We start from the raw sequence: 19,365 nt of genomic DNA on the forward strand, positions 1-19,365 counted from the left end.
CTTTTTAGTTGTGTGCTATTAGGTGATTTAAGAATACATCAATCTATATTAAATTTTTAGAAATTGTTAACTTAGTAATTTGCCATCCCCATCAGCTAGGTGGTACACTGGATAAAGTGCAATGCCTGGGATCACGAAGACTCTTGGTAAGTTCAAATCAGCTTCAGACATTTACTAACTGTGTGACCCTGGGCAAGTCACTTAACCCTATGTGCTTCAGTTTCCTCATCTGTCAAATGAACTGGAGAAGGAAAAGGCAAACTGTTCCAATATCTTTGCCAAGAAAACCCCAAATGTGGTAAAAAATAGTAGGACATAGGACATGATTGAAAAGATTAAATGACAACAGCAAATTTTTAATCCCTTTTTTCTTACCCAATTTTAACTTTTAAGGAATTATTTTGTCCAGTGAGCTTTTGTACCTCCTTTTCCATTTGGCTAATAATACTTTTAAAGAAATTGTTTTCTTCATAGAATTTTTATACATTTTCCCCATTTTTTTGTTCTTCCTTTATCAAACTGCTGATTCTTTTTGCATGATTTTCTTGCATCATCCACATTTCTTTTTCCAGTTTTTCCTCTATCTCTTTTATTTGATTTTTAAAATACTTGTTGAGCTCTTTCAGGAATACTTTTGCGGCTTAACACCAGTTCACATTTTTCTTTGAGGCTTTGCATGTAGCCATTTTGATAGGGTTGGCCTTTTCTTAGTTTGTTGATCTTCCCTATCTCTACAATATCTTTCTATGGTCAGTTTTTTTTTTTTTTTTTTTTGGTATTGTTTCTTCATTTTTCCAACTTATTTTTTGACCATTAACTTTATATTAAAATTGGACTGTGCTCCCAAGGTGAAGGGAATATTATCCTAAGCTTCAGATTTTTTTGTGCTACTGTTTTCAAAGCTAGTTCTTTTCAGTAATTCCAAAACTGGTATGATCTAAGGAGAAGTGTAGTCACTGTGTTTGGATCTGTGAGTGACCACAAGCCTTCTTTTCTGCCTTAAAACTGTGAACAACGTACCTGTTCCCCTGCAGCTTTGAACTTTAGTGTGCTAGTGCTTCTCCATGGGCAATGCAACATTCACTTCCAACAAAGGGTCTCTAGTAATTTCTTTCTGAATAATTGTCTTTTTTACCATCTGTGGGCTAGAGCTCTGGAAGCTGTGATGGCAGATTCAGTTATCCCTAAGGTGTGCTGAGGTGACGAACCTAAGTGACTGGGAGGACAGTTATGTCTCTAAGATTAATTTGTATCATACCCATGATAGCATATCCCAGATTAGCCTTACAGTCATCCTGCCTAAATTGAGCCATGTTGAACAGGACCTATACCTGTATAGTTGCCCTATGTAGAGAGCTAGAAGACCAATTTTTCCCCCTGATGCTACTTAGGATTTCCCTTGTCTTGTCTAACCTTTTTATGTTGTTTATTCCTAATCCCGTGTACCCAGCCCTCACACCAATAAATGCTTCTCATCTTATCTCCAGACCAGCTGGTATTGGGATCTAGGTCCCTCAGTGATAAGAAATAAGGTATGGATAAAGAGAAAAGGTAGGAGAAAATGGGATTTGGCATCATTGCTTGCTACGTTTTCCCCTACCCTCTTTCCCCAAACCTAGTTCGAGTTCCTTTAATGTATTTTAAAACTCTTCAGAGGCAACAAAGAAAAAAAGAGAAACCTTCTACTTAGAATAAGATCCCTGTCACCATTGCTTCTATCTCTTATTCTATAAGGGCTACCTGCCCTACAAGGAAAGAGAGAAGCCCAGTAATTACCAACGAGGCACCCTAAGGTTGAAGCTTTTCTCTTGACTTCTATCAACTATTTTTTTTTCTAGATATAAAGAGCAGTAGGAAGGGAGAAAGGAAAAAGAGGTGAGGAAGAACAGGAAGAAAAAAGGAGAATAAATCTTAGTCTTTTTGGCCATAGAACTCTTATTACTGCTATGTCCATTATTCTAACTCTAATGCTACTGCTTGCCCTGTTCCGACTCAAGCTTGTCATCTACAGGAATAATGAGGGAGAAGAAAGGGGAAGCTAAACCATGTCCTAATGGTCCTCCCCTCTGTGATCCCTGCAAGCCTCTAATCCCTTTCTCCTCACTCCCTCTTTTTATGAGGCAGCTAGATGGTAGAGTAGATGAATGTTGGATTTAAAAGACTGAGTTTGAATCTTCTCTCAGCTATCTACAAAGCTAATAAGTCACCTTAACTTCTCTCTGCCTAAATTTCCTTATTTTATTATTATGATTATTATTTGCTGAGGCATTTGGGGTTAAGTGACTTGCCTAGGGTCACACACTGGGAAGTGTTAAGTGTCTGAGACTGGATTTGAAGTCGGGTCTTCCTGATTTCAGGACTGGTGCTCTATCCACTGTACCATCCAACTGCCCCATTTCCTTATCTTAAAAACAACAACAACAACAACAACAACAAAACAAAAAACAAGAAGGAATGATAATATCACTTATTTTATAGGGTTTTTTAAAAAGTTAAATGTGATAATATATGTAAAATGATTCACAAACCTTAAAATGCTATATAATTACTATTCATTAATACCATTCTTCTTCTTCTCAGTTTTCAGGGGCATTTTTTTTTTCATCTCCACAATCAAGAGTCCACCCCAACACTCCTAGCTATTGCCCCAGAGGCTCACTCCCACTTCTGGATATTCTGTCTCAGAACACGGGAGCATTACCAGTGTCTGCTCTCCTAATTTCCTTTTCCTTGGGCAAGAACTATATTAGAGACCTTGGGCAGGGGAAGACAGACATGAAAACTCTCACTTTCAACTTCTGATTTCTCATATCGAGTCTTCATATGCACTATCAAAAATTCAAAATCTGCTGACCTGCTGAGATAGGAGAGGAAAAGGTCAATGATAAGACAATTTGAATTCAAATAGAAACAAAATATCAGGGGAAAGGGAGGCAAATATACTCAGTGATTGAAATAAAGATCAGATGGTCAGAGTCTAGGAAAAGCCTGTGGCAAAGAGATTATCATAATAGATATTGTTTAAAAACAAACAAAAAGTCAGAAACAATGAGTCACTGAGATCCAACAGAGCTGGCAGAATTGATGGAAAAGGTAGCTAAGGTCAAAAGTGGACTGTTCAAAGGAAGGGTGTAAACCCAAGCAAAGAGAGTTCAAAATCAGTCATGACTATAAGGTAGGTAGAAGCTACTCCTGACCTCCTGATCATGCCCTACTTTTCTTTGCTACCTTTTGAAATCATTGTGCCCAAGCAACAACCAGTCAGAGATAGTTAGGAGAGATATATTCCTAAATCCCAAATTAGAAAGCCCAATGACTTTTACCATAGAAATGTTGTTTAAAAATTAAAGTATTTTTACATTCTATTTTATCATCATAATAATAGCATCATGTAGTTATTATATACTATGTATTGTAATTATATATTATAATATATATTTTTATTTATAAAGCTTTTTATATATTTTATAACATCTTTACATATCACATTTTATCTTCACAATAGCTCTTTGAATTAGGTGTTTTTATAATCTCCATCTTACAGATGAGAAATCTGAATTTGAGAGAAATTGAGTGACTTGCCCAGTGTCATATAGTTGGGAAGAGACCAAGCAAGATTTAGAATCAGGTCTTCCTGCTTCCAAGTCCAGTACTGTTCACTGTGTCATCTAGCTTACTTGGATTCATTATCCACAACAGGATTGTGTGAGCTATTTTTGGAAAATCACTATGATGTATAATATTTCTTTTACGGGAAATTTTTCTGAGTTCTAAACAACTAAATTACAAGTTTTCACAGTGAGAGCTACTATTGTGTGGAAAAGGGATTAGTCTTATTATTTGTGAATCCAGAGAAAAAACTAAAAGCCACAGGTAAAGAATACGAAAAGACAAATTTAGGCTTGGTGTTGGGAAAAATTTTTTAATCTTTAGAGCCTTCAAAAAATAGATTGACCTACCTTGGAAAGCAGAGATGTTACAAATAGAAATGAATTTATCTATTTATTAGGTGCAGTATACTATGGATTTTATTTAGGTATGAAACAGATTAGAAATAGGTGTTGGATTTGGGGCTGATTAGATTAAATTCAATTGGGAAATGTTTGACAAAATAAATAAAAATAGAATACTACTTAGTTTTCTTAGTCAATATGCAATACATATAGAGAGGTTTCTATTTTCGTTTGAAACCACTGGGTTATGTGCTAAACTCCCCTTCCAAATTTAAATTTCTATAATTATGTTAAGTATTTAGCTCTTGCAACCTTAGACAGAATCCCCATAGGATGAAAAGAAAACTACATTGGTGGGGAGGAACAAAAAGAAAGTGAGGGAAAATTCTCTCATATAGGGTATCCAAGTAGACATTTACGTAAACAAGGGGGAAAGAGGAAATAACTAATACAAGTCTTATTTTTCATCTGAACCGGTAAAAGAGAGAAGAGCACAGAAACATATTGAGTTGGATACAGAAATATATTTCACTCAACAGAGAACTGAGAGGGAAAGGAGAGAATGGAATTAGAGAATTAGGGAAGGATGAATATTAATCAAAATTAACTCTAGGGAATTGCAGAGATATTTATAGTTTTTCCTGAGGCAAGGAATGGGAATCAGGGGGTGCTGGTCAATAAGGGAATGGTTAAACAAATTTTGATATATAAATGTGATGGAATACTCTTGTGTGTATGAAATAATGACTTTTAGAGAAACCTGGGAAGACTTATATGAATAGATATAGAGTAAAATGAACAGAATCAGGAGAAGAATTTATATTAGACAACAATAAAGATAAACAACTTTGTTCTTTGTCTTTGGTTTGTTTTTTAAACAAATAATTGAAATAATTATACTTTAATCAGTATAATAATTAACAACAATTCTAAAGGATTGATGATGCAACAATCTATCTACCTTCTGATAGAGAGATGAAAGACTCAAAATGCAGAATGAGACAGAAATTTTTTTGGATATGGTCAATGTGGAAATGTGTTTTGTTTCTATAAGTCTGTAAACCAGAGTTTTGTTTTTCTTTCATTCTCAATTAGGAATGAGGAGATTCACATGGGAGGGTTAGAAAAGAGATTTTTTTGCTGATTGAAACAATATAAATTTTTTTAAAAGACAAAGCTCAAATATTACCTTCTATCGGAGGTCTTTCCTGGTTCTCCTAGATAACAGTGTATTTTCCCTCTCCAATTACCTTCTATCAGCTGTGTATTTATATTTGTACAGTATATCCCAAAAGTCAATACAGTTTTAAGCTTGTTAAAGTCTTTTGTTAAGATTTTTTGGACATTCTTTGTATGAATACACATATATTTGTGTATGTATATATGTATGTGTATATTGTTGTTCAGTTCCTTCAGTCATATCCAACTCTTTATGACCCCATTTTTTGGTTTTCTTGGCAAGGATATTATAGCAATTTTCCATTTCTTTCTCTACCTCATTTTATAGAAGAGGAAACTGAGATTTAAGTGACTTGCCCAGGGTCACACAGCTATTAACATCTGAGGCTGGATTTGAAGTCAAGAAGACTCATTTCCTGATTTATAATCCGATATTCTATTCACTGTGGCACCTTGCTGTTTTCTCTCCCCCTCCCTTTCTCCTTCATGTATTATCTAACTAGTCGTTTACATGCTCTCTTCCACAATTTTTCTGAAGAGAAAGAGAATTGTTTCCCTTTTATTGGTATCTCCAGCAGTTAATGTAATACTTGGCAGAAAGTAAGAATTTAATAAAATGCTGTTGACTGACTACCTGATTTTGGGGGAATGACAGCAGTGGGGATTTGCTTATAGCCAAGAGATTAGAAATAGATCATTCAAACCCCAAACTGAAAAGTCCAAAGACATTGTGGTGCAGTGGATATAGTTCTAGATTTGGGCCAGAAATGTGTATACCTAGACCAGTTAATTAATGTTTCTGAGCTTCAATGTTCTCATTTGTAAAATAAAAGGTTTGAGCTAGATGACCTTTAAATTTTCTTCCAACTCTAATCTATGATTCTATAAGAAATATACTATAGTTCTAGGATCTACTCTCAGTTAACCACAATGAGTTTGAAAATGTCCAGAAACAAAGGATCAGGTAGATCAAGTCAACAAAGTGGTCAACAAACATCTATTGCCAGGCACTATGCTAAGTGCTTAGTGTACTAAGAAAGGCAAATAATAGTTCTTGTTCTCCAGGAGCTCACAGTCTAAAGGGGGAGACAACATGGAGACAATTATAGATTAACAAACTATATATACAGGATAAATTAGGAAGGTATAAAGATTAAGAAGCACTGAGAAAGATTTCTTGAAGAAGGTGAGACTTGAATTGAGCGTGAAGCAGTTGGGTGGCCAATTAGCTGTGGTATCCAAGGGAGGAGATAGAATCAAGTACCAAATTGATAAATCAATAAAATAAGAAGACCAAGGGGAACTTGAAAAAGGAGGAGGTGGAGGAGAATAAGGAGGAACAAAAGGCAGGAAAGTTAAGAGGGAAAGAACAAGAAGAAGAGAAGGAAAAGGAGGAGAGGAGAAGGAAGAAAAGATGGGGAAGAGAAGGAAAAGAAGGAAGAAGAAAAAGGAGAAAGGAAGAAGTGGGAGTAGTAGTAATATTTATATAGTGTTTACTACCTACCAGAATGTAGTAAACACTCCCCGCCAGAAGCAAAGCAGTCAAATGCAGTACAATGACTCTCCATTCTCAGTGAGTTGGTACCATTGGCATCTGCCAATTGGTGAATTTTAATATGACTTATGGGAATTTATTATTTAATATATTATTTAATAATTGTGAATTTTAAATATGACTTATGGGAAGCCCTTATCATTTCATCTCCTTGGTAGGGTGCCACAAAAGGAAGGGCTTAATTCCTTATTCTTCTGAATGAGAGGTAGCTGTGATTAGACCAGAAGTGGAAACCAAGTTGGTGGCCTGTGAATTGTGAATTTCCTAAACTCCCAATACTATATAATTACTCATTGATTTATATGAAGGCCCAAACAATGTTATAAATAATTTTTCCTGAAAACAAGTCTAACCCAAAAAGAAGGAAGTGCAATCGCATTCCTTTATCCATAAATAATCTAGGTTTGTATGCTAATTATCAGATTGATGAGGGGTTGGGACTTGTTGGGAATTACAGGAAATCTCCCTGAGGCAGCTCTTTGAAAAGGAAATTCATGGTAAACAGCAGACTGCCTGGCCAGGAGAAGCAAAGTGATTAATAATCTCAAGGAGCTTATACTGATTAAAATCTAATTATTTCTATTATTTGTTTAAAAAACAAACCAAAAGACAAAGAACAAAGAAAGAAAGTAAAGAAAAAAAAACATATACCAGATATATAAAGCATAAATGGAAGTAATCTCAGAAAGAAATCAGTAACAGTTTGGGAAATGGAATATACTGTCCAAGGAGCAGCAAAGGTCAGTATTGCTGGATCATAGAGGATTTAGGGGGCAGTAAAAGTTTAAGGAGACAAGAAAAGAAGAAAGAGGTCAAATAATGAAAAGTTTTAAATAACAGAAAAGATTATATACATATATATATATGTACATATATATATATGTTGAAGATCATGGACAACCTTGAGATATGAAAGCCAACCAGAAGGCCATTATAGTAGACTAACTGTGAGGTGATAAGGACTGCATCAGGGTGGTTTTTACGTGAGGGGGGAAGAAAGGGACTTAGAAAAAGAATGTGATGAAAGTAGAAATAAGATTTGACAACAGATTAGGTATATAAAGTGAGTATGACTAACTTGTTAAAGTTCTCTTAACTCAATATTTGTTTTGTTTGCTTAAATGATTAGGTATCACTCTCTGTCCTTTAACCAACTAATGTGACCCTCCTTAATCTTTCAGGAATTCTATTTTGGACTTGTTGACTTGTAGATGTTTATTGTACATCCTTTTCATTTATTTCCTCAACTATAAAATGAAGAGAATTATTTTATACCAAATTTACTAAATCATTTGAAATCCCTTTCAACTTTGATAATCTGTTTTTGAGGATAGCAAATATAATTAAAGCCCATAATAGTTAAGATTACTTTAGAATGAGTCCTATAAAAATAATTATATAAGCTAATAAAAGATATTATGTATACTAACTTATGTTAATATCTTGGGTATAATCCTTACTCTTTTTTCCACTATATTTTGCAGGATCTAGGCTTATTCCGAACTGGGTATGGTGGTTTGCTGCTCTCTCTACCTTTTCTGCCTATGCTTTAGGTACAGTATGAAAAACAAATGTTCACTAAGAGAATGAATAGATCTTACTTAATAAGGTAATACCTGATCCAGTAGGTCAGGTAAATGAGGTATTCCAAAATGGGAAAACTTCCAACTGAATTGAACCATAAAATTTAAGAGAAAAATTGTTTTTGTTGGAAGTCATTGACGAATATAATTTATATTCCTACTTTCTTATTCCAAGCATAATAAATATAAATTAGTCTTTTCTAAAGTAAAGTAAATATATTAAACATAATATATGTATTTATGCTAAAAATGTGACGTTGAAAATTATAGCAGGGGATAGTGACAGTGAATATCCATTATTATATTGTGTTTTTATAATTATTACTATATAATACAAACATGTCCTCAGAGGTGCCATGCTAAGCAATAGGGAATCAAAGAAAAACAAAAACAATCACTGTCCTCTTGGAAATCACAACCTAGTGAGGGAAATAACATGCAGTTACTATGTACAAACAAGATATTTGCAGGATATTTGAGACAATGTCAGAGGAGAGGCACTAGAATTAAGGACTGGGAAAAATAACATTGTTGACATTCACTTTATCAGAATAATAAGAATATAACTCATATTTACCTGATGTTTCAGGATTTACAAAGTATTTTCTCATTATAAACCTATGATATAGATACTAACAACTATTTATAACCCTACTTTATATATGAGGAAACTGAGCTTAGGAGACTTGTTCAGAGTTAAAAGTAGTTCCAATTAATTTGGGGCTACTCTCAGAGCATTCAGATTTTCCACTACTAAGGCAAAATAATGGATCCCAAACTCTGAAAATAAATTAAAATAAAGATTTACAAAAATGTTTCGAGCAATAGCAGCTGTCTTGACAAGCATTTCATAGGGAGGTAAATATATCAGCACATTAGGTTCTGTTCCTAAGCTTTTGCTTGGAATATAGTTACTGGCCTACCTGAATCCTGGTACAAAGGAGGGGCATTGTCTGGAGAAATCTTTCTGAAGTAGGAGTCTAGTTTCTAAGCATTGTTGGGGATTAGTGTGGAGAGTGTTTTGATTCAAAGGATCACATACAGATAAAGACCAGAGTATTTATGGTTGGAGTTACATTCAAAGTGGGAAGGAAGTGGCTTTTTATGCATTAGACATCAATCTGTCCATTAAAAAATTAACAAATCTTACTTAATATGGTGATACCTAATTCAGCAATTCTAGTGAATGAAGTGTTCTAACATAAGAAAACTTCCAGTTGAATTGAATATCCTTTTGAGCCATAAAATTTAAGGGGAAAAATAATCATATTTTGGGAAAGCTATTCACAAATATCATTTATATCAAGGCTGGAATAATTCAGAAGCACCGATCAGTTCCAGCAAAAGATGAACGAAATTGAGATCGGAGGGATCTGAGGAATGGTGGTGGCTAAAATTACATTTTTGGCAGTGCTAATGCTAATGATCTGTCCACTTAGGTTTTTTCACAAAGCTGTTAGCTGGAGATGGCCCTAATAACATTGTTGTGATAAGTATACTACTTCCATCATAACCACGAAAGGATAGTGCATTTTGGGCTATATAAGTTCAATTAAATTCAGTTCAACCAATATTTATTAAGTGCTTTTGGCAAGAAGGTACTTTGCTGGGAGCTAGAGATAGAAAGATGACACAGATCTTGCTCTCTAGGGGTATGAGAACTAATGGGAGAAAATGTAGTGGAGGAGATTATAATGTGGCGGGATGGGTGGAGAATTAGGGGGGAAAGGAACGGATACCGATAATTGTGATCCTAGGGAGAATGTGGTGAGTATGCAGAAAGGTTTAGACAAAGTGCTATGAGAAATTTGAGGAGGTAGAGATCACTTTTCATGGGAGTGGGAGGGAGTAGGAGTGGAGATGGAAGAGGGAGGAGCCTTCTTTGAAAGACAGGTGCTTGAATTTAGCTGGGAAGAAAGGACAGACATAAGAAGAAATAAGTATCTAAAGTAGAGTGGTTACAAGAAATGAAGGAAGGATAAATGGGAAAGAGATTACTGAGCTAAAATCTAGAATTCTTGATGATTAGATTGGATGTGTGAAGTGGGAGACAGAAGACCCAAAGATAACTCCAAAGTTATGAAGCTGAGTGACCAAGAAGAGTAAAAAAGGGGTAAATTGAAAGAGAAGATTGATTTTGATTTTGATTTGTTGTTGGGAAATATGAATGTAGATATCTAAAAATTGTAAGTATAGGATAGGAGCTTTTGGAAGAATTTGAGAGTGAAGACCAATGGTAAATAAACATTTATTAAGCACTTGTTATATGCCAGGCACTATTTTAAGTGCTAGTATTTCAAATATGAAAAAAAAAAAAAAAGATAGTCCCTGCCCTCCAAGAGCTTATAATCAAATAGGGGAAGCTTGCAAATATACAAAACCTGGAAAGGGAATGGGATGGGGGAGAGGGGAGAAGGCACCTGACCAGGTGGGAATAATAGAGAAGCTGAAGAAATCTAAAATGAAAGCAGCTGGGTGGGAAATAAGATATTTGAGGAGAGGTAAAGATTTGAGAGTCATTTATAGAGATGATAATTCAAATAGTGAATCAGACCCACAGAGAATTTAGAAGGTGACAAAGAACAGAACTTGGGAGGGGGGAGAAAGTTGGAGTAAGGAAGCTATCAGAGAGGAAAAAAGAATTGAAGAATGCAGTATCTCAAAAAGCAGAGGGAAGAGAGAAGTAGATCATAGCATTAGATGCTGAAGAAGTTAAAGATGAGGACAGAATTAGGTTACTGAATTTAGGAACAAGGAGGTCATTTATTTGTTAATAGAAAACTGAGGAGATTAGGGAAGTTGGAAGCCAAATTATTATGGTTGAGGAATGTGTGAGCGGTGAGGAATGTAGCCAGTGAGTACAATGACTTAAAGGAGCAACACAATCAATGAAAGGGTTTTTTTGGGTTTGTTCCTTAGACTGGGGTGACCTAAGCATATTTTGTACTGTAGTAGGAGCCACTTAAAGAGAAGAGGTGCAGAGGACAGGGTATGATTCATGTAGCAAAATCACAGGCAAGGTGTAGAATAGGTTGAGAAGTAGAGGTGAAGGTTGCTTTGACAAAGAGGACTACCTTTTTCCTTCTGGAACTGGAAGAAAAGAAGAAAATGAATGAGAACTTTGAAATATTAAGAGGTTAGGACATTTGAATTGAATTTCACATTGATGACTTTTTTTTTCCCCCATAAAGTGAAGGAAAAATCATTATTTGAGAGTGAAAAAAAGTATGGTTAAGGGTTTGAAGAAAAGGTTTGGGAATAAACTTGTGGGGAATGTGAAGCTCTCTCATATCCTCCACAATGGAGTTAGTGGTGGTGACAACACAAAATCCTTCAAACACTTATTTATAAAGTAGATTTGCAAATTCACAAATCTATCTGTTAAAATTAAGTGACAGCAATATACTTAAATTTAGCTGATTTTTTTTTTAAAAAAGCCATACTACTCTAGACAAGCTACTTTGCTTCATATTATAATTAAAATAAGAAAAAGCCCCCACTTTCTTTTTATATTCCTTTTTTCTTTCTACTCAATCTCCCAATTTTTTTTTTCACCTTGCCTGACAATTTTGCTATTTTGAACTATATTAAACCTGACGTGAATTTCCAATTAGGTGATAAATAGTATAAAAATGAATGGAATTCTTTAGATCTTCTTTGGAAATATAGGAAAAATTTGGAAATTGACTAGAAACAGTGGCTTAAATAAATGGTAATATTTCTTTAATGAGAGACATTGTGAACACTTAAATGACCAAAGAATAAAGGAACCACAGCTAGTGTCAGAAAATTATATGGTAAACTGCTGCCACCTTCTGGACTTTCAAAATAAAGCTGTTTGTGAATTTCAGGGATAATTGGTAAATCCCTACCCCTACTTTTAACAAAAGGCTCTTTGAACACGGGCAGTTTAGGGGTTTTCCAAGTTTTAAAGAGAATTCTTTAAATATTTGACTTAAAAAAAAAACAATGATATAATCTTCCAAAAGATCAGGCTTTTTTTGAACATATCAGATATAAAAGTTTAAAGAGAGATACAAAAAAACATTCATTCTAGTCATCCAAAGCCGCTTCTAGATTAGGTCTTCTATATATAGATCATCATTGTTTTTCCAGCTATTTTATCTCCCATCCCCTTAAGAATCTCCACTTTTCACTTTCTAAAAGCAAAACAAAATAATTAATCTAAGAAATAAAATTAAGAAAATAATTCTTATAAAGTTAAGAATTTAAATATGTCTGTCATCTCTGGTAAATTAGGTTTTGATGACAATATTTGGCAGTTGCTCCTTCATTTTTGTAAGGACTTAGAATTTAATTCTTAATTTTTAAAGACCAATTACTCTTGTCTTTTTATGTTTCTGCACCATACTTTCTAGCTCACCTACAATTTTTATTTTAGAGAAATTGTGTTTAGGAATTACTTTGTTATTTCAAGTCAACTTATATCTATGGATATATAAGAAAGGATAATTTTAAAAGGTTAATTAGGCCCAAAACGTTGATCAACATGTGTATAGAATACAATTTTTTTAATGCTACTGTGAAATAGGGTTACAAATTCCAAGTTCAATTAAATTTAAGTCATGATATAAGCAAGCTGTGCAGGTTGGGGTGCCTATGTTCTGATATCAGGGTCTGATAGGTAGAGATGAGTGCTCTATTCTGACAAATGTCTGAAAAACTTTAGCAAATTATTAGTGAAATACCAAGGAGGCAATTACTATATTATCTGTACAAACTGAGTATAAAATGTCATGCAAATAATTAAATTTGCTGAATGAAGGAGAGCTTTCTTTGAAGTTCCACATTATTGCTTTATGGCTGCTAAAAGGGAGCATCAAGTGTATTGCATTCAGAAAGACTATTTAGTTCTCACTTAGCAGAGAATGTGGCATTATGGGAAGAAATTAAATTTAGAATGGGGAAACTTGAATCTAAATCTGGCTTCAGGACTTTCTGCCTATATTAACTTGGCTAAGGGACATGACTTCCTTAAGATTAAATTCTTTTACTACAAAAAAGAGATGTTAATAATTATACTATTGGCTTCATATGGTTATTCTAAACAAAGAACTTTGAAAATTTTAAAGAACTATATTGTTTGTATGGAAATCGGAAATAACATTAGCTAGCATTTATAGAGTGCATCCAAATTTGCAAAGTGTTTTGCACGAGCCATTTCATCCTCACAGCTCTGTGAAGTATGAGTGATTATCCATGTTTTACCGATACATTAATGGAGGCCAACAGAATTAAGTCTTACCCAGTGTCATAGAACAAGTAAGTGTCTGAGGCTTTAACTTAGATCTTCCTGACTTTAAGAGCACCACTGCACATCTCTATAGATATAAGGGAAATTGTACTAGCTCATTTTATTATTTCTGCTTTCTTAAGAAATCTAATTTTTCCTAATGAGGAAAACATTTAGAAAAGGAAGGAAAGGAACAGGCATTTTATTAGGTTCTGATATATACCAGATACTGGGCTAAATGCCTTACAGATATCATTTTATTTATTCCTTACTAATACCTTGGGAAGTAAGGGTTATTATTTCCCCTATTTTACAGGTAGGAAAACATGGCAAATAAAGGTTAAAAGCTTTAGCAGGGTTACAGAGTTAGTGTTTGAGCAGGGATTTGAACTTTCTTAAGATGTATGAAAAATTTAATTAACAAATAGTGAAAAGCATAAATGAAGTATAAAAGTAAGTTATATCTTTTTCTAGAAATTTGAAGTCTATTTGTCAAAAAAAATTAAGGATTTAAAGAAAAAATAGAAACACTAGCTGTATCTATCTCATATTTTCTACTTATGTCACCTCTTCTAATTTAGATTAATTCTCTACTGGAGATTTAATGAAATTATATTATTTTCCCTAATGAAAAGGCCTTTGAATTCTATTTTAGGGGTCTATTTGAAAGACCTCAGCAGTACTGTAGGGAAATGGCACACACTCATTAATGCTTATTGTGGAGTTATGTAGCTCATAACAACTAGTGTATTAGAGTTCACTTTGCCGGTGTAAAATCTGGTGCCAGACTCCCTAAAGGCTCTGTGTCTGGCAAGGCCACAGTAGGATGAAATGCATAGCACTTAAAAAAATTATAAATGCAGTCCAAGCTGTTCTCTCAAAGTTTTAGGCTCAGATTTAAACAAGTCTAGCCAAAAATTATTCCACTCAGGAGCTATTATCACATTCCTCCTTCTAAAAGCAGCTAAAACCACAGAATTGTTGGCAATTGTATAGGGTTTTTTTTTTTTTTTTAAATGAAAAATTCTTGTAGCCTCCTCAGTTCTTGGTCCTTCATTTTTCTTTCCTGTTTACCATGTTCAAGATATTTTGACTATTGAGTCTGACTTTTAATTGGGAGATCTTCCTTTTTACACTAGAGTTTTCTAATAGCAGTATATTAAACATGAAAAAGAATCCCACTGTGTAAATTTTGTCCTATAAGGAACAAATGTATTACAACATGCATAACTTATTTTAGATTAAACTTCAATAGGCATTATGGCAGGATTCTCTGATTGGCATTAAAAACTACCAGCTGGATTTTTATGATAGTCACTTGGACAGCTCAAAACAACAAGATTTGAGTAATGGTTTTGCTCTTCAGCATTCCCCCCCCCCCCATTCCATTCAATATTACAGATATTTGTATAAAACAAAAAGATTTATCTATATTTTATCATTAATTACTACAGTTATATTTGTGATTGCACAATTAGTTGTATGGTGGCCAATTGTGATATGGTAAAGAAAGTCATTTTGATTCGAATGGACAGTTCTCACTGTATAGTAATCTATGTTTTCAGTGGTGTTGGTAAGCTGAGAAAGTATTCAGCATTTCTTTGACTTCTTCCCATTGTTTCTTATCTACTTCTATTTTCTCTATTTGGCATTCACCTGTCATCTTGCTTCCACCTCAAGGATTACAATACTTTCTTTTAATTATGTTCCTTTGATTGGTGACCAAATATTTAGATAGCAGTTCTAGCTCCAGCTCTATTGTAAAATAGCTGTGACCTTACATAAATTATTTCACTTCTCTTGGACTCAGTTTTCTTATCTGTAAAATAGAGGGGTTGGGCTAGAATTCAGGACTTCTTAAACTTTTTCTGCTTGTGACTCCTTCCTTTTTTGCCTGAGAAATTTTTCAATGACCCCAAATATATAAGTATAGAAAATAGTATACAAATCAAATATTTATTCCTAATAATCATAATTTAGTAACCTCTGACATTTAGTTATGAGACCTCACATGGGGCTGTGACCCAAAGTTTAAGAAGCTGGGACTGTAAGGTAATCCTTTTTTTGTTTCAAATTCCTGTTAAGGTGTTAGCTAACGTTTTAGCTAGTGACTGTCTTTTGCTTTCAATCTACTTACCACTTCCAAACTAATAATATTCCTTATACACACATGATTTGTGTTGACTCATCTGCTAAAAAAAAAAAAAAAAAAAAAAACTTTCTCTGACTAGTTATTTTCTGCTAAATAAACTAGGATTCATGATCCAAGTATTCAAGTCTCTCCACAATATGGTGCCACTATTCTTTTATAGTTGTAATGCAAAATATTCCCTTTCAAATATTTGATATCAGGGTTTTCCAATCCAAACTTTACTCATGTTAGTCTACCAGTTAAAACATCTTTACCAAAGGCCCCTTTACTTTCTGAACTTTCATGGTAACAGACTGGGATGGTTCAGAGTTTGAATTTCTGCAAATTAACAAATATCTTTGTTAGTAAAAATGTGCAGATAAATAAAATTTCACTGAACCGGTCTATTCTCCAAATATGCAAATTACTAGTTGTCTCTCATATGTACACGTGCAGAGCTCTCCTACCCCTGTGTTTTACTCATATCATTCCTGTGCTTTATCACAGAGCTCAGCACAGATTAGGCACTTAAAAACTGTTTATTATTTAGGGTAGCTAATTGGTACAATGAATAGAATGCCCTTCTAGAGACAGGAAGACTCATCTTTTAAAGATTAAATCTGATCTCAGAATTTAGTAATTATGTGACCTAGTCACTTAATACTATATTTCTCAGTTTCCTCACCTGTAAAATGAGTTGGAAAAAAATGGCAAACCACTCCAGTACCTTTGACACAAAAACCCCATGAGAGATCATGAAGAGTCAGACTGGACTGAAAAGACTGAATAATAAGAGTTGGTTGATTGATTTGTCTAAAATGTCATCTCTCTTTATTTTTTTCTCTGCTTCAAAGCCTAGTTTGATAGTTACCTCCTTCATGAAAGAGCTGCTAAGTGAAAATGATCTTTTTTTCTCAAAATTCATATAATTATTGAATATCTCTTATTCTTCTGGAATCATATAATAATCGTTTATTTACTTTTGGAAGTGAGAAGGGAACCTTGGAGGTCAAATATGATTTATCTTCTGTTTCATATAATTACTTGGGTGTGTTATTATCCCCCTTCCCACTCATGTTCTTCCCTCCAAATCCCCAGCATCCCTCCAAGACCCCTTTCAGAAAGAGGTCCTTGCTCTCTCCTCCCCTTTCTGAAAGATGATTATTTTAAATAAACATGATTTTTCTTGAAATTAATTCCAACTCAGATTATTATATTTGAAATAGTTTGTACTATATGAGGCAAGAACCAAAATCATGCCTTTTTTTTTTTTCCCAAAATCATACTTTAATCTGGTATTCTTTATTCTGAACATATCATTTTGTAATCTGTCCTTTGTGGCTAATTGTCATTAATTTAACTTTTTGTTAATTTTAGGTTTATTTAACCATAGTAAGATTATAGTTTGTCTAAACTAGCAAAGTTAAAAAGATAAAAGGATTGTGGTTAACTTTAGGTTGTTTATTTATCTTTCATTGAGTTCAGATGAATTATCAATTCTCCTAATTAGTAAGTTGTCCTCCCTTCCTCACCTTTAGCTGTTGTAAGGGAATGTGTTATGAAAAATTACATACATTATTCTTTAGTATTTTATTATAGTTTTAAATTTTATGGTAATTTACTGAGCATTTGCCAATCATGAAGTTTTGAGAATAGTTTCTTAACGCTACAGAAGTTTTCACCAGCTTACCCTGTTTGATTTAGCATCCAGAGTATTAAAAATAAACCTAATGAATAAATTACCTGTCCTATGCAACATTTTAAAATATTCATCAACCAATTATATCACAGAAAAATCATAAAATCATAGTAGAGTAAACTAATGTCAACATAAAATTTACTAGCAGCAATATTAAAATTTGATTTAAATAATATCCATTCTGGTCTTTTTGTTTTTAGGTTAAGAACATGGAACTGTTTTAATTTGGGGATTAGTGAGGACACAGTATTACAGAAAATGTGCTCAGTTCATTTCAACAAATGTTAAAATTTTAAAAAAATAATATTTTATTTTCCTTGCCAAATATGTATAAACAATTACTAATATTTGGTAATTTTTTAAGTTTTGAATTTTAAATTTTATTCTTCCTTCCTTTCCCCCTTCAGTGAAATGGTAAGCAATATGATATGCACATATCTTGTAAAGCATATTTCCATATTAGTCATTTTGTATAAGATAACTCAAACCTGCCCCATACAAATGAAAAAAGAAAAGAAAGTGAAAAATAATATGCTTTGGTCTGTATTCAGACACCATCAGACCAAATATTTATTTATTAAACATTTAGCACATAGCAAGTGCATTATAAATGGTGATTAATTGGCTAATGCATCATGGTAGGTGCTAGTGATAAGGACAAAAAAGGAATGCTCTCTGCTATCAATATACTTGAAAGATGAAGTAAAAAGTGAAAAATTAAATCAAACAGCTGTTCTATTTATTGCTCTTTCAATAGAATCCAGTAAACCAATCCAAGAAACATTTATTAAGCATCTTCGAGTCTCCTATGTGCCAGACATTGTGCTAAGTGCTGGGGAGACTACTTTCAGATCCCTGCTCTCAAGGAATTTCTAAAGGGGGGGACAACATTTAAAAGGAGGCAGGAAAATGTGGAAAGGGAATGGAATTACAGAGGGTGTCTTGTTCAGTAGAATTGAAAACATGCAGGGCAACAGATACAAACAAAGTATCTGAAATTCCAGGTTCTGCTCTCTATAAGGGAAGTGTGGGAAGAATTTGGTATTCTGTCCTTTAGCTTGCCTATCAGACATGAATGGAAACTGAGGGAGCTGGTATCAAGTAAGGTTTGAGTGAGGAGCATAATGGAGAGTTTAGGGGGGATGAGCTCATTTGGGGAGGGACATCTTGTTCTCAACCATAGGAACCAGGGACAGCAGCAGATGCCAAGTGGAGATGTAATCAGGTGATATTAATTTCTTCTGAATAAATTCCTAGTTATTTGTATTGATTAGGATGCATACTTTTTTAGAGTAGAAATTTTTTTTTTTGTCTTTCTTTTTTTATCCTCAATGCTTACTTAGCACATAGTAAGCCTTCAATAAATGCTGATTAACAGACTGACTAGTTTTCAATTTTTGTTGTTGTTATTGTTGATGGTACTTGGTAAAGCACCTCTTGGGCCACATATTCTTTTAGTTACTTCAGAACAACATCATAAGAATAAAGGAGGGATAATACTAATTTTGATTATTTATGAGTTGATGAATGCTTTATGTAAAAAAAAGTATTTGTCTTACAAACAAATATGTAAATTTTTCATATTTTAGACTTTTACACAACTAAAATTCAGTCTATAAACCCAAAGAAATGAGAACCTGGTCTATTCCATGACAACCAATAAATAAATGGATAAATTCTTTCCAGTGAACTGATAATTGTTTCTGATGAATTGACTAACCTGGATACTTGTATTAGCATACTAGAAATCAAACCTTTGTTGACAAGTTTGTTTTTGAGAGTAGTTGGTGATAGTTATAATTTTGTATACTTTATTCATTAGCAATAGGGAGAGTGCTGAACTTGGAGTTGCTAATCGAAATTCAAATCTCAGCTCTGCCACTGAATACCTGTGTGGTATTGAACAAGTGTCTTGTTTATCTCTCTCAGGGATTTGCTTTCCTCACTTATAAAAATGAAGGGGTAGAGTGAGTGATATCTTAAGTTTCATTCCAAGTTTAGAGCGATAATC

The 19,365-nt window shown here is 33.7% G+C and overlaps 1 protein-coding gene across 1 annotated transcript in view; it reads left to right on the forward strand.

Moving 5' to 3' along the window:
- The window catches only part of LOC127543895 (ethanolaminephosphotransferase 1-like), a 149,646-nt gene that overhangs the window by 70,764 nt on the left and 59,517 nt on the right, over positions 1-19,365 (forward strand). The window contains exon 4 of the mRNA XM_051970230.1: positions 8,172-8,240. Coding sequence (XP_051826190.1) covers positions 8,172-8,240 — 69 coding nt within the window. The remainder of the gene's footprint in view (positions 1-8,171; positions 8,241-19,365) is intronic.

Source organism: Antechinus flavipes, chromosome 1 (genome assembly GCF_016432865.1).
Source record: "Antechinus flavipes isolate AdamAnt ecotype Samford, QLD, Australia chromosome 1, AdamAnt_v2, whole genome shotgun sequence".
NCBI lineage: Eukaryota > Metazoa > Chordata > Mammalia > Dasyuromorphia > Dasyuridae > Antechinus > Antechinus flavipes.